Raw genomic sequence first — 16,646 nt, forward strand, 5'->3', positions numbered from 1 at the left:
GTTCCTGATTTTTATTTTCCAATTTACTCCAGTCTTACCTGTGGAACACTGGCCAAACTCTGGAACGGAGTACTGCTCAAATGTTGCTGTTGTAAAGCTGCAGTTTGTAACATTAGATGCTGCTGCTGAGCTGCATACATCTGCTGAAGGTACTGTGCAGCTGAGCTGGGGGGACGATGCAAGGCCTGCTGAATGACCTGTGGGGTTTTGAGTAGTGGTAACCACGGCAAGAACAAGAGATGGGGAAAGATCAGTCCTATCATAACAGCCATTTAAGCACTAGCATAGCCTGCACTTCTAAGGAACTACACCATTGCCTTTGTAACCAGGAACATTTTAGTCCCCTTGAGCAACCCATATCTGAACACTGAGTTCTCTGCTAGCTCTATGAACACAGGCTTCCATGTCCAGAATCAGAATATATGGAAGAGATATGTGAGGGATGACATCCGTGGAGGGGGAGTTGTGGGTGGTGAAATGGCAGTTTCTCACAAGAAGAAGGAAGCACATTTCAGAAAGGGAAGGGAGACAACAGGCAACACAGTCTGGAAAGGAACCAGAGGAAGAGAGTTACAATAGCCACTCTCTAGAATCTCTCTGAATATATCTGTTAGGCTGGAAGCAGTAAGAGTTTGGTCTTGTAAAATTCTGTTCGCTATGCGTAAGGAATTAAAGAACTGGACTCTGTCTGAATTGTCCAACGTTGTTTTTGAGCTCAGACTCACAAGATATCTATAACAAGTGGAGCCATTGTGCAGTTCCCGTGTCACAAGGTCAAGCACATGTTGTTTTGGTCTGGACTATCCTATCAGATGCCAATGCTTAAAATCAATCAACTATATTGATTGTATATTGCACGAACCAGAAAGAGGGCTGAGAAAATATCTACAGACCCTCCATATCCTGTTTCAACTTCTTCCCTCAGGATGCCACTATAGGGCATTGCATACCAAAACAAGTAGACACAAAGATAGTCCCTCGCCCCCACTCCCGTGCCATCACTTTGCTGAACACCTAATTCCCACAGCACTCAGGCCCAAAGATATTTACCCATGTAGTGGGCTGTATTGCTATTGTCCTTCTCATCATTCTCACCTTTTCATTTCTCATCTTCTCATCTTTCCTAGTATCTTCTCCTATTGGTATCTTATGATTTATCACTTGTTTGCATTTTATGATTAATGACTATAACTATGATTTATGATCTATGACCTATCACTTTGTTGTTTGTATGTACACTGAGAGCTTATGCAGCAAAGAGAAATCCCTTGTGTGTCCAATCACACTTGGCCAAAAAGAATTCTGTTTTATTCTATATCTACCGTTCCCCCAAACCCTCAGGTATAGTTTTGTTAACAGCCCACGTTTATCTCCAAAACAGTCACAAAACAGTATTTTAGTTACATCCAAACATGTTCCCTTTAGGACCACTGATGGAATCCCAAGGTCAATCTCCCACTGATGATCTATGTCCTTCCCCTGTAGCCTGACTTATCATTGACCAATTAGAAGCCCCCAAATCTGTACAGGACCACCACAACACAATGTGTCTTGCCTGATGTGTCTAGGACTGTGTTTTCCAAGCTTGGCAACTTTAAGAAGTGTGGATCTCAACTCTTAGAATTCCCCAGGCAGCAAGTCTGAAAAGCAATGGTCTAGGGCAGGGGTGTCAAACTCGCAATGTCACGTGATGTGTCGTGATGTATCACAACTTTTCCCCCATTGTTAGAGCTGGGGTGGGCACGGTTTTGGCATGGTGCATCCGGCCCGCAGGTCGGCAGTTTGACACCCCTGGTCTAGGGGGTGGGGAATGTCAAACAGCTGGGAAGCAAGGATTGGTGGGAATTCCCACCAATAGGATTTTAGCCCATCCCCAGGCTTTCAAGGGGTTTCAGCATCTGAAAGGGCAAAATTTTGCCATGTGAGATTCTGGTCAGTTCAGACAAAATAATATTAGCTCCACTGCTCAGTAAGGGCCAAATTCTTGGTGCTAGTGCCCTCAGATGAACTTTCATAAACATGGATTCTCTCAAATAATTGAAACTGCATATCTTAAATGGCTTTCCCCCAGTCCTCATTAGTAAGGCATGGGAGTTGCCATTCCAAGAATTCTCAGCCTTAGGCTACCCTGGCTAAGAATCCTAGATCTAACCCACCTGGAAGGTATCAGGTTGCAAAAGACTGTTTTTACTAACATTCCACACAACACCACAGTATTGTAACCATCAAGCATTTACTTGCCAAATAGAAATAAACTGTATTAAATAACTTCCAAAAATCTTGATTCTATATGAACCAAATAGGTTACCAGCTGTAAAATTAGGATCAGAGGACCCTGAAAAGAATTAAGAGAAGGAATGAGATAGAAGTAGAACATTAAAAAAAATAGAAAGAAAGTATGAGATAGGAAAGGATGAAAGAAAGGTATGATGGGTTTTTTAAAAGCTATGCTACTTACTCCTTATTTTCTCTGGTAAACAGAGGCATCCACATGGAGTCAAAAAAGTTAAGACAATGGCCACAACCATCCAAAAGAAACCCTACCCTATTTTGTACTTATATTCACAGCCACTATCCTGACTTTTTTTAATCATCCCACTTCTCCCTATAGCTGCCCCTGCTGCTAAATGATGCTGATTCTGATAAAGGATAGCAAAGGACTTCATTTGGTCTATGGCTATGCTTTTAATTAATTGAACTAATAGTTCCTAGATTGCTATGTGGATCAGAACACAAATATTCTTAAAACAGCACACTTTCCAAAATAGTTTGCAAGCATTTAATCTCTCCAGAACTCTACACTACTTGCAAAAGGGGGGGGGGGGAACAAGCAGGAGGAATGGCTGAGATATTATTGAAATCATAGAAGCTGCATTTAATCAGAATCTTTTTAGCAATGATTTTCAATTGTAATGCATATTATCAGCGTTTCCTCAGTTAAATACCTGCACAGCATGTCGATCTGAGCCACTGTAGACAGATATCTGGGGTGGTTGTGTACGGGAGGGGGAAGATGTAGTAGCAATGGTTGTTGTGCTTGTGGAAGAAGTTGTGCTTGATTCATTCTCCATAGTTGTGGAATGATTCTGCCTCTGTACAAAATATTAAAAAAAAAACCATGTCATTCAAATGAATACCATTTTCTTCTACCTAGATAGACTCTAAAAGGAAACATACATGTCGGTATGATTCTGTATAGAAAACAAGATCAAATTCTACAACATTCAGTAATGCAAGTCCAAATCTCATGCCTGAAGTTTCATACTAGAGAGCCAGAATAATAGTCTATCTCAAAATACCGTTGCAGAAATACTTTAAAAAATAAAGAGTGACTATTTTAGGACTGAAAACAGTGATGTTTCTTTTCTGTTGTAGATGCTCTGCTGTTGCCAATCATAACTTATTCATGCTTTTGTTTTCTATGAAGTTGCCCCTGAAAATTTTGCACAGCTGAGGCAAAAGTATGCCAGACATATTAGTACAATTTAATGGCAAATACGTTTTGCCTTGGGAACAAACTATACTCAAGACTGCACATGTAGTGTTTTATTTTCAAGGGAACGAAAACAAATGGCCCACATTTAGCAAGTTAATTAAAATGTATGTTTGAGCTGTAATTTGAACTCAGACCTCCAAGTTTAACAGCACAAACTGTGCAAATGTACTCAGAATTAAACCCTGCTGTGTTTAATATTGCTTACTTTCAAAGAAGTGTGCATGGGATTACAATGTAAGACTAACAATTGTATCTACATCACACTGACCTTTATATCATGGGCATTTAGCTGATACATTTCTCCTGTGTATTGTACTATGCAAAATGAACTACCTGAAACAGGAATATTATAATATCAAACACTTTCAGATAACTCTTATGAAATCAAAAACTGTCCTTTCACAACATTTTAGAGAAAATGCAACTTTTATTCCAGATGGCACATGCTGCTTTACCTGTGAATTGCAAAAATTAGCAGCTATTGTTAAAACAATTGAGACACCTGTTTTATCATTATCATTTGTCAGATTGCCACCTATCTAGTCATTTTTACATAATCATATTTAACATTTGGATACTTTTAAGGGTTCAGAAACACTTCACCAGCACTACTGTATTTTCCATCCTTACTAAAACTCTTGTAAATTGAGTAAAAATTATATCTCCCACATTATAGACAGGAATTGAAGTTGTAATTTTTTCATAATCTGGGTTAGGCTGCAACCCTATCTATACATGAGCAGGCCTCATACAGCCATCCAAATGATAATGTCAGGCTCTAAATTTCACCAGCCTAGCCATCATATCAAATGATCAGGCATGGCAGGAAATTAAGTCCAATAATAGCAGGAACATTGCAGGTTACCTGCTGCTAGCAGATCATATCTGTTCTGCAAAACCCTCTCTACCCTCATGCAAAATTTTGCAATCCAGAAATACAGTAGTGGGGCTTCTCTATTGGTGTCCTCTATACTGGCAATTTCTCAACCTTGGCAGCTTGCAGATGTGTGGACTTCAACTCTAGAACTGAAGGCTGCTGACTCCTACCATCTCAATAACATATGGCATTGGCATCTTTGCTGGCTAGGGAATTCTGGGAATTGAAGTTCCACATATCTTCAAGCTGCCAAGGTTGAGCAACATTGGTCTATAGTTTACCTGGGAGGAAATATTATTAAACTCAGTGAGGAGGAGTAGTTATGTCCTGCTCACAAATACACCATAATCTCAGAGAGAGAGATAGCACTGTGGCATCTTAAAAGATCTTGGGTGTTATTAAGATAGTGAGAGTCAGCAGCCTACAAATTTAACAGACAATAACAGTAACAATGAATGGTATTTAGGGTGCCACAAGATTTCTTTTTCATTCACATTGTTACACCAATAGTTATTTAAACCTAATGGGATCGTAGAAAAGCCAGCAAGCGAACAATTTAACTTCATGACCAGCCGCAGCAAATATAAATTTAACAGCTGCTTCTTCATCCCATCAGTGAGATTTAGAGAATGAGCCCAACACGAATTTCAAGTTTTTAGCCAGCACACACTTCATTTTGATTCCAGGAAAAGGAATCAAATCAAATCAACCTAGCAATTCAGGTAAAGAGGTGCACATAGATAGGTGTATGCAGATTCCCCCCCCCTCTCTCCCTCTCCCAGGACATCCTGCTTTGTCTGGCTAGGTCATTCCACATGAGGCCGTTAAAAAAAAAGGGCAACTTTCATTTTTGGCCCCCAATACTAGACTTTGCACAGCAGTTGTTGTCAGCGCCTTTAAGAAAGGAGACTGAGTACAAGGAAAACAAAAAAACGCGGTTCAAGGCATAGCTCTTTCTACGCGTGTGATTACCCGGGCCAACCTCTGGCCTGGGGTTCACCCTTCACGCAAGGCTGAACCAATGCAACCTTCTCCAGATCGGCGCCTAGGTAACAACTCCCGAGTCCGCAGAGACAAGGAATGCGCGCGCACCCCTGGAGGGCGCCAGGTTGGGGAAAGAGGGGCGAGAGAAGCCCGGGCCCAGTGGCTTCCTCTGCCCGGCCGGCCTGCCATCCCTGCGGCTGGTTGCGTCGAGGATCGGTCTGCGCCAGCCCACTCTCCCTGCCGGCCAGGAGCCCCTCCCGCGTCGGGCGGCCGCTCCCCCGCACGAAAGGAAACGCACCCGCTCGGCGTACGAACCCTTCACTCCGCTTCCGCCATGTTCTCGCCTCCCTCATAGGGAGGCAGCGCGCACGCGCCTCGCGGCCGGGAGGTTGCGCTCGACACTTCTGGGGGCGGAATCATGTGTGAATTGGCCGTTCCCGTGTCCTGGTCCTGAATTCTTCCGATTTCTGTTTTTTTTTGGGGGGGGGGGAGTTTTTGTTTTTTTTTGCAGCCCGCTTAGGCTTGTCTTCCTGCAGATGACGGCAGAAGTCACTCCGGGGTGGGGATCCTTTTTCTGGCTCTCTTGGTTTGCTCGGAAGACTGAATAAGGAAAATCCCCCGCGTGTGCTGTCCATCCTGATCTTCTGCCGCAAGATTGGGGAGGGGGAGGCTGCCAGAGGCACGCATCAGCAGGATTCGGACGTTGCAGGAAACCATGAATAAATCGCGGTTGTCTGGGGTCTTACGCTAAGCCATAAACAATGGTTTTCGAAGAATGGGAAGAAAGCTTTCAAAAACGTTTGCCAAGAGACAAGGAACCGCAGACCTGCTTTTGGGTATTATACAGTCGGTGATCCCTTTGTGTGAATAGAGACAGTGGGGTTAATTCAATAAAAAATCATGGTGACCTTAACAAGGGATATAAAAATATAGTGCATAGGGCTTTTCTTGTAGCCAGAGAACAAGATGTTGGATAAAAAGAGGACAACTGGGTTTTTGTTTTCTGTTCGGATGCCTGGACAAGTCCCTGCAGTTTTTTTGGCAACATTTTTCAGGAGTAATCTGCCATTTCTGTCTTTATGGGACTAAGAAAGTGACTGGCCCAAGGTCATCCAGAGGCTTTGTGCCTAAGACAGGACTAGACCTCAGGATTTCCTGATTTCTAGCTGAATGACTTAAGCACTATACCAAACTGGCTCTTAAGTGCTCTTTAAACTACTACAATTTTTGTTGAGATTTACATTGTAGCTGAGGATTTAGTTCTATTTAGATTAATTGAGTCCACACATCTTAAAGTTGTTAAGATTGGGAAACACTGGATTTGAGGGAGTGTTCCTGCTCCTAGTCCAACTGTTATGTAGAATTTTAGGGTTTAAGTTTAGGAAAGCATGTTTTGCTTGGAGTCAAAGCAATTTCCTTTGATGTGCAAAAACTAGCTTTCTCAGCAATAAACAATAGGACAGTATTCAAAAGTCCTTGATCAAAGCGAAGAAAGAAACGAACCTGGCTGGGAAAGAAGGAAGTGCTACATATTTTACAAAAGATAAAAGAGGTTCCTACAACCCACAGCTATCTCTAGACATACACATTTGTCACTTGAGGAATTTTATCTAAAGATGTCTTTTCTCACATTTAATAAAAACAAAGCTTTTATTGCCCATCAATGATTTGTTGCTTTTTTAATATACACTAAATGTATATAATCATTTGTTTCTGTACTTTATAATAAGCCTTGACTTTCCTTAATATTGTAAACACGTTTTTGTTTTACCTGAAGTTCTTGTAGTTTGTATTATCAGGGAGCTAAAATTACTTTGCAAAGATATTGTGTTTCTTTCAAATTCGGGGGCAGGGGATATGTTCTTTTCAGCTCCACACCAACTTGTATGCCTGAGTTTTTATGCGCAATACAATATCTTAATCTTCACACTGGCTTTCATGAGCAGAATCTGATGTGATGCCTGGAACAGCCTCTTGTAATGTTATCTGCAACTCTTTGGGGCCTGCAGAGAGGAAGCTCTCCAGTGTGCCCCCTACCATTTAGGCTCAAATGATGCTTTTCTTGATTCCTTTAGGATAGTAGGGAGACTAACAGGATCCATTCAAAAGGTGGCGATGCTTCTTTGAGGGGTGTTACCACCCGCTGTGAAGGAGATACCTACTGTTGCCTAGTCTCTCACCCTATTTAGGGAAGGTTGTCAAGAATGTGGTGTGGAGTCAGCCACAGAGTGCTCTGGAAGAAACATTGTCTGGATTATTTTTAAGACTTGGGCATGGGACAGCCAGGAATGGGTCACCCTTGTGGATAATCTTTGTTGGGATCTCATTGGAAGAGTGCACCCCTCCAGTTATCCTTTGACTACTTAGGCAGACATGTCAAACTCGTGACGTCACATGACATCGCACAACGTTATCGGGATGGTTTTGCCATTGTCAGCAATGGGGTGGGCGCAGCTTCCGGATGATGCGTTCAGCCTGCGGGACGGCAGTTTGAGACTCCTGACTTAGAGGCATGTGAATACTACGGTATCAACTATGGTATCCTCTGACCAATTTTTAAGACTTGTTAAGAGCAATGTGCTTCAGCTGCCCACTGTTTCTTAAGTGGGTTCTAGTATCAGTGGGGAAATAGCGGGCAACCTAATGGGTGATCATGTATTTGATCCTCTCTCCAGTATTAACATCTGTAAGAAATCAATGAGAAAGGTAATGTCAGTGCAGGTCATGATACCACAAATACACAGATGATGATACACAGCTTGGTATTTGCCCTCTAATCTGAACCATGAAAATTTATTTATTTAAAGCAAATTATGCACTGCCAAGTCAATGTCAAGTCTCAGTGACCATACAGATATGACTTTCCTCTAGAATGATTTATCCTCAAATTGGCTTTTTATGTCTTGTAATGTGTGCATCCATTTCTGTTATAATGCAGTTCATTCATCTTGCTGCTGATCATCCTCTTTTTTTCTTCTTTTTTCCCATCATTATGGATTTCTCAAGAGATCTGTATTTTCCCAAAATATGATTGAGCCTTATCAATTGTTCCTCAAGTAATAAGTCTGTATTCATTTATTTTAGAAACTATTTGTTTCCCTGGCTATCAATAGTATTCTCATGAATCTTCTCCAACATCAAACTTCTAAAGCATCAATATTTTTTGTCTGGCTCTTCAAAATCCAATTTTTGCATTCACAGAGTGCTACAAGCAATACTAATGTATGCACTATTCTAATAATTTTAGACACAGATAAATCACAGTATTTAAAGATTTTGTTCAGAACTTTCATTGCTGGACTCAAACAACTAGTAAAACAAATAGGTTTACCAAATATACTACTCTGCTTCAATATATATCATAATTTACTAAAACCAGGTTGTGGTTTAAAGCTCATAGACAGGTGTTTACAATATGCTGAGATAATGGCTGAGTTTCCACAGTACATGGAACTAAACAATCTAATCCCATTTTGGTTTAGTAGTCTAGCATGTTCAGCAACCTTATTACAGGATGCTGCCAGAAGGATGTCTCCCCATGATGCTAAAAGTCAATGTGCTAATATTCTTTCTTTTTTTCCTCCCAATGAAAAACAAAACATGGAACCAGTAGGAAAAATAAGGTGAATTTCAACATCTGGAACTCTAAACGGGTCTAAATTCCATTAATTCCATGACTAAACGGACAATGAAAAATTCCACGACTAAAATCTATATTCTCATGCAGAAGCAACCTTTGTTTTTCAGTAAATCACGCTCCCATGTTTTAAAGATCATGCACCTTCTACAGCTCACGTATCACAGCTTAATTTCTCTACAAAAATATTACAGTTTTGTGGAAGTACAGAAATGTGAGAAGTACTGTAAGTACAAGACAGAAATCGATGCCCGTTTGCACAATCTCTGCAGTGCACTGATCCATACTTTGAAGACTTCTATGCATTCTGCGATTTGTAGTATTCCCACTTTAGAAATGCCCAGTTTGTACCAATAACATACAGCACAGCTTTACACCACGCTTTAGTTTCGTAAGCTGTGACGAACGGAAGCCGCAGGTTCTACTCTCTTTTGCTTTCAGCAATGCTAGGTTTGAGTACGGTACGCCAAAGCCTCCTCTCTATGATCTTATTCGTCAGGTGCGCAGACAGAAAAAGGGGGGACTGCAAAAAATGCTGACAAGCCATTCAGCCTATTTCCTCGAAGGAAAGAATTTGGCGTCCTTCGGGCTTATGAAAACAACGCATCTGAGAATTCATCCGTGCGGCCTCTCGGCTTCAGACGATCTTAAGCCTCCCCCCCCATCTCTCCGCCTGGTTCTTTGCGCCCTTCGCTCCCCTCTACGCTCCGCGAAGTGGTTCGCTCCACACAGCCCGCCCGAGCGCCCCTCCTCTGCTGCTTCTCCCTTCCGCTCCGCGACTTTGGCGCGTTCGCCGAAGGGACGTACCTGCCCGCGCAGGCTCGCCTCCAGCGCGCGACCTCGGCGCGGGTGGGAGAGGAGGGGGAAAGCGGAGCGGTCGGATCCGGGCATCCGTTACAGCGGCGGCTGCCGCTTTGGGGGGGGAGGCGTAGGAGGGGACGCACGCACGTACAGTCCTCCCTCCTTCCTTCATTTCCACCCCCCCCTCTGTGCAGGTCCGGGGTGGGGCCGCCAGGGAGGCGGACGGGCGGGCGGGGCCGGGCGAAGCGCGGCGAGGCACGGCGGAGGGGCGATGCCGACTCAGCGCGAGAGCGGCAGCAACAGCGGCGGCGGCGGCGGCACGAGCATGTCGCACCCGGGCCCGGGAGGCAGCGGCGGCGGCGGCGGGATCGGTGGCCTTGGTGGCCCCGGAGGCGACAGCGCCCATCAGGTCCGCGTCAAGGCTTACTATAAAGGGTGAGTCGGAGAAGGGAGCCGGGGAGCCTTCCTTCGGGGTTGGGCGAGAGCGACGGATGGACGGCATGCAGCGCACCGCAGCAGCAGCTCCAGCCGAGACAAAAGGAGGAAGATCAGGTTCCTGGTGGGATCCTCTGCCCTGAACGGCCCGGGGCTCGCAGGGCTTCCAAGGAAAGGGGGAGAATTGCTCTTTCGAGCCCGGCTTCCCCCTCGACAGCGGCGGGCTGGGACCGACTAGCTGCCTCCCTGGCCGCGGCGATCGATTACGCTAACTCGGGGCGAGCTCGGGTTGCATGCCGTGCTGAGCCCGAGCCATCCGCTGCGATTTTCCCGACCGTAATGGCTGGATTGCCCCAACGCAGTTGCCGACACCATGTATTTATTTATATATATAGACAGAGAGAGAGCGAGCAGTTTGTGCACCCAGTCATTACAGGAGGCTGGTTCTTGAGGAGAGATTGGGTTAAGGGTCAAATTGCTGGGCAGCCTGCTATTCCTGGGGAGGGCCTTAAAAGCTGGCTCTAGTTGGATCCAGGTTAATATGCTAGCTTGAACTCTTTATTCTGCTTCAAAGGAAGCACCCTGATATAATTGCATAAGAAGAAGGGAGAATAGCATGGACACGGATAGCATATAGCCGTGGTGGCGAACCTATGGCACGGGTGCCAGAGGCGGCACTCAGAGCCCTCTCTGTGGGCACGCGCGCCATCGGCCCCAGTCCTGGGCCTTCAGCTGGGTTTTATAAAACCTTTTAGCTTTAGGCCTCCGCCGCCGTGTGCAAAAAAAAAAAAAAAAAAAGGTTCAATCAGTCAGTCAATTTCAACTTCTTGCAGGGAAAAAAGAGATCTCGCAAAGTTGGAATTGATTGATTGAACTTTTTAGTCCTACCCAGTCTGCCATTACCACCGCAGCCACACCCACCCGGCACCCAACGATGCATAAGTGGGTTTTGGGTTGCAGTTTGGGCACTCGGTCTCTAAAAGGTTCGCCATCGCTGGCATATAGGGCAGGGGTAGGCAACCTCGGCTCTTTTATGACTCGTGGACTTCAACTCCCAGAATTCCTGAGCCAGCCAAGCTGGCTCAGGAATTCTGGGAGTTGAAGTCCACGAGTCATAAAAGAGCCGAGGTTGCCTACCCCAGATATAGGGGATACTCTGCTGGTAGTAGCCCTCCACACAGTGGTTGGGGAATGGTTGATTACTTTCAGCCATTGAGCCCATGCTGATTGGGAATGATTTAACTAACTCACCTAGGACAGCCAGTTTGGTACAGTACCAGGGTAAAAACTGGGAGACGTGAGTTCTAGTCTTGCTTAAGGCACAAAGCCTGATGGGTAACCTTGGGTCAGTCATTCTTAGCCCAAGGAAGAAGAATGCACTGGCAAACCATTTCTGAAAATACCTTGTCAGGGACTCGGTCAAGCAGTTGCCAGGAGTTAAAGGCTGATTTGAAGGCACAAAAACAAAACCACTCGCCTACAGATACCAAACAGAAACAGGATTTTTCAATGGATGGTGAACAAGGGTTAGTACTGATAAGGGATGTTTATGAGATTGATAGGGAGTTGCAGGCTTAGATGGTTTCATTTTCATACATTCCTTAGCAGCAGTAAGAGGATGGCATCCTCACTGGGCCTTGTGGTTGTAGATGAGATGGGTACTCGGGATTTAATTGTCAAGGGAAGAAGGCTGTGGGCCTTAGGGAATGAGTGGGGATGAGAAATTTTAATATGCCACACACAGAAGCAAGTAATGATGTTATGGAACGGCAACTTTAATAAAGAAAATGAGTGTTCAATGGTGTAAAGCAGGAGGGAGAAAAATGTGTGTGGGATGCAAATTGCCCAAGGAATGCTTGTGTTACTAGGGAAGGGGGCAGGGAGGGAATTCAGGAAGAGAAAGCATGTCAAGGTCAGAATCTCAGGAATGAAGCATAGCGAAAGTTAAGGAATATATACGCAGTGAGACTTCATGAATGATTGGTAAAGCTGAGATTTGAGCTCACTCTTGAAATAAAACAACAAGCATAACAATATGGTCTAAAGTATGTAAAGCCTGAATTACCACTTTATGCATTTTGTGGTTTTTTGTTTATGTTTCCTGCCAGTTGCAGATAACTATTTAGATTCATGGGGTGTGATATAGCATTTATTGCATGGAATTAAAACTTGTTTAAATGTGACACACACACACAGGTGGGTGAGAGAGAGGGAGAGAGCAACTGAGAGAGCTTTGGATTTAGACAACCATCAAAATTAAGTAAAATGACTAGAAGAAGAAACACTGGCTGATTCTTCAAATATATATTTTATATATAAAGAGGAATTCTCAGCTTAGTGTTCTTCAGACAACTTGGACTACAATTACCATCATAGTCAAGTAGGTTTGGTAATTGAAAGGTGATAAGAATTCATAGGCTAGCACATGAAGCCAGGATCAAGTTGGGGAAACTACAGTAGAGCAGTGCTAATAATAATAGTCCACTGAAAATGAGTTGTGTGAAGTTAGTTGTTAGGCAAGGATGTAGTTCTGCGAGTATAGTGTGGGTCCCAGATTAATTGAAGAATGTCATTTTTTTTTTGCTGGTTTTACACCTGAAGATGTGAAAGAAAGTACTTGGACCTGCCAATGATCCTTGTTCAACATGTTGGACAGAAAGAACTCTATGTTTTGTTTTATTTTCACCTTTGAGTCATAACATTTTTTTAAGCAAATGTTGGGCAACTTAGTTGGGGAATTAAGAATTCCTCACAGATTCTTGGTTTGGGGAACTGACGACATTTAAAGAAATATTTATTTGCAATTTGAAATGACTCTTAAATTATTAATCCAACTTTGTGAAGTATTAGCAACTAGGGACAGATTAGAGTTAAATATAATATTACTTATTCTTTTAGATCCCGTTTAAATAGCATCTTGCAAAGTCAAGGGGGAAGCCAGATTCATTGAACAACCTTGTTATTAACTTAACAGCTGCAGTGATTCATTTAAGAGCGATGGCAAAAAAAGGTCATACAATAGGGCAAAATTCACTTAGCAACTGTCTCTCCTAGCAACAGAAATTTTGGGCTTAATTGTAGTCGTTGCCGAGAACTACCTGTATAAGTTCACACAACTTCATGTTTATTTGTATCCCACTTTTATTACTTTTATGAATAACTCAAGGTAGCCAGTATATCCAACATCCCTTTCTCCTCCTTTAGCCCAAGGTCATAACTTATAGATCTTGTTGAAGAAATTCCATGCTGTTTTCTTTGAACTCTAGATGTAAACATTTCTGCTTGCAAATAATTTGTATGGGAAATTCCCAAAGGGAAACCAGGGCTACAACTCCACTAGAAAGTTGAAAAACATGTTGAAAATAACAGACCATTCCATGTTCCTGCTAGGGAAAACTGCATGGATATGTCCATAAAATCACCAGGAGTCTAACTTGTTTGAAGTGTGATTTTTACCTAATAATTTTCAGGGATTTATTTTAAGGCTGTGTTTTATGTTTTCCAGTTTCAAATTAAACGTACTGTTTATCATTAATTAAACAAGTAAAGCAGCATTTTTAAAAAGCGTTCTTTGTTTTCATCATAGTGCTTGTATGAATTGCACCAGATATATTTCTTTTTGGAAAAGGAATATCTCTTTTTATTAAGTATAATATTTTAAATAATTCCCATTTTCTCATTGGGATGCTTTAGATTTAGTAATCTATAAAGGTAAGTCCTTGACTTATGATCGGAATTGAATCCAGAATGTCTGTTGCTAAAAAGGTGGTGGTTAAATGAGCCACACCTAATTTTACAACCTTTTTGCCATGGTTGTTGAGCGAATCACTCTAGTTGTTAATGAATCACAAAGTCACTAAGCGAATCCAGATTCCCTTATTGACTTTGTTGGAATCCAGTTGGGAAGGTCACAAATGGCATTCACATAACCTAGGGACATTGCAACCATGCTAGTTGTCAAGTATTTGAATTTTGGTCACGGGACTCTGGGATGCTGCAACAGAGTAAATGCAAGGACCAGTTGTAGGTCACTGTTTTCAGTGCTGTAACTACAAATGGCCACTAAATGAATGATTATAAGTTGAGGATATCCTTTATATGTTAAACACCCTAATTTTGGACACTTAGAAATGTTTTCAATATGGAATTGAGGGAGGCAGGTAGGTGTCTGATAGCATATTTGAAGCTTGAAGAAGAATGTGTGTTGGGGAGAAGGGAGACACCATTCAAAATCAGCTTTCATGGTCTATTTTGAAAAAACAGAAAGAGTGGTTTTCTTCTGAACAGTTAATGACATTTGGTTAGGTTGTATTCAGTGACTCTCTTCTCCCAGTGTCAGGTTTTATCATAGTGCTGGTAGAATTACAGGGTAAGAGAGAAATACCTATGTAAATCTTACATTTCTGGTCTTAACTAAATAGGCATTTTTCCAAGATTTTTCTATTCTTAATATTTATATTTCCCTTTTCCCAATGTACTCCAGTGCAGTATCTGTTCTGTCAATCCAAACTAAAATAATAGCGTATGTCTCATTCGCTAAGGTATATTGCAAAATACAGAACTTAATACCGTAGAACAAAGTGTTACACCAAATTGAGAAAACAAGAGAACAGCTAAATATTCTGTTAGTATCTAGTTAGTATCTTTGTAGAAAAAAAGGATGCATTCATTGTTCATCTTTTCTATTTTGTCTTAACATTTAGACGCCATTTGGAAGCATAAACATTTTTAATAATGCATCTCAAGAAGAACAGAGACATAGGATTGTAAGGGACCTTGGAGGTCTTCTAGTGCAACTCGCTGCCCAGGGCAGAAATCTTCAGACCATTCAAGAAAAATGGTTGGCTCTCTTTATTTGAAAATTTCTCGTAAAGGACCATCTACTGGTTGTAATATTTCTCAAAGTCAGGAGATTCCTCCTTATTTCTAGGTTTTCTTTGTATAAAGGCTATTGGTTCTTGTTCTGTCCATGGACACCACAGAGAATAAATCCAGAGCCTCTGTGACAGCCCTTCAAGTATCAGAAGACTGTTGCATGTATTCCCTCAGCCTTCTCTTTCACAGGCTAAGCGTGCCCAGTTCTTTTAACTTTTCGTAGAACTTATCCTTAAAGCCCCTCCCTCAATGTCTTTATTGCTTTTCTCTGTACGCCATCCAGGCCTTCAGTTTCCTTCTTGTATTGTGCTGACCAAAACTGGACACTGTATTCCAGATGCAATCTGACCAGCACAATCTAAAGTAGAACTATCACTTCCTGTGATCTTGACATTATATGTCTGTTGAGACATTATATGTCTCTTGATTCAGTCCAAGATTGCATTGGTTCTTTTGGCAGCTGCTGGTTTATGCTTAATTTGTGGTCTGCCAGGAAACCGAGAGCTTTTTCAGTAGTACTATGCCAAACCACCTATATTATACCTGTACATCTGATTTTTCCTGCATAAGGGCAGAATCATTTTTTTTCTCACTGTTGAATAGCATTTTGATGGATAGGGCCAAATGTTTAAGTCTTACCAAGAACCTTTTGAACCTTAAGCCAGTCTTCTGAGGTCTTAGCAGTCTACCCCAATTTTGTATCGTATGCAAATTTGATGAACATCCCTTCTATTTCCTTGTCTAAGTTATTTATAAAAGTATGCAAAAGAATATTATAGGCAGTCTTCACATAACTTTACCTGGGGCTGGCAACTCTTGTTGCTAAGCTACAAGGTTGTTAAGTGAAACATCACATGACCACACCTAACTTATGAAGTCAGTTCTGCAGTGGTTATCAGGTGATTCACTGGCAGATATTAAGCCTGAAATGCGAACCAACTTGCAATTGCCTGTTGGCTTCCCCATTGACTTTGCGTTGGGAACCAGTGTGAAGATCACAAATGGTGATCACATGACTGCAGTTGCAAAATGCTTGAATTGTGGTCATATGATAGGGTGATGGGGGGGGTGGATGCTATAATGGCCGTATGTTCAAGCACTGGTTATAAATGTGCTTTTTCAACATTGTTGTAACTTTGAGCAGTAACTGAATAAATTGTTGTATAGCAGGGATGTCAAACTGCCGGCCCATGGTCCGGACACGTCATCAGGAAACCGCGCCCACCCCATTGCCGGCAATGGAGAAAAAGCTTCGCACGACGTCATGAGTTTGACATGTCTGCTGTATAACATGAGCTCTTATAATCAGTGAATCATATAATCAGATTTGATTATATCAGAAAGAGGGTATATAGATGAGCAGTCTTGCAATTGAAGGATAGAAACTGTTGTTTTCAAAATTTAAAGCTCCTTCCTTTGACATTGCCTTGTTCAGTTTGGCTATAGATTCTCAGAAGTGGTCTCCATACCACTAGGCCTTTAAAAAACCTTTATTTTTGCTATCCTGCTCAGCCTTCCCACTTGTTTACTGTATATTATTC

At 42.3% G+C, this 16,646-nt stretch overlaps 2 protein-coding genes across 2 annotated transcripts in view; one reads left to right on the forward strand and one right to left on the reverse strand.

Annotated features, from left to right (window-relative positions):
* Positions 1-5,706, reverse strand: part of PHC3 (polyhomeotic homolog 3) — a 42,883-nt gene extending 37,177 nt beyond the window's left edge. The window contains exons 1-3 of the mRNA XM_015819120.1: positions 5,656-5,706; positions 2,946-3,092; positions 39-197 (exon numbers count right to left, since the gene is read on the reverse strand). Of these exons, the coding sequence (XP_015674606.1) occupies positions 39-197; positions 2,946-3,071 (285 nt within the window). The 5' untranslated portion in view covers positions 3,072-3,092; positions 5,656-5,706. The remainder of the gene's footprint in view (positions 1-38; positions 198-2,945; positions 3,093-5,655) is intronic.
* Positions 5,707-10,066: 4,360 nt separating this feature from the next.
* PRKCI (protein kinase C iota) overlaps positions 10,067-16,646 on the forward strand; it is a 47,132-nt gene continuing 40,552 nt past the window's right edge. The window contains exon 1 of the mRNA XM_015819123.1: positions 10,067-10,230. Within this exon, the coding sequence (XP_015674609.1) occupies positions 10,067-10,230 (164 nt within the window). The remainder of the gene's footprint in view (positions 10,231-16,646) is intronic.

This window comes from Protobothrops mucrosquamatus, unplaced genomic scaffold (assembly GCF_001527695.2).
Source record: "Protobothrops mucrosquamatus isolate PMUCROS unplaced genomic scaffold, P.Mucros_1.0 scaffold861, whole genome shotgun sequence".
NCBI lineage: Eukaryota > Metazoa > Chordata > Lepidosauria > Squamata > Viperidae > Protobothrops > Protobothrops mucrosquamatus.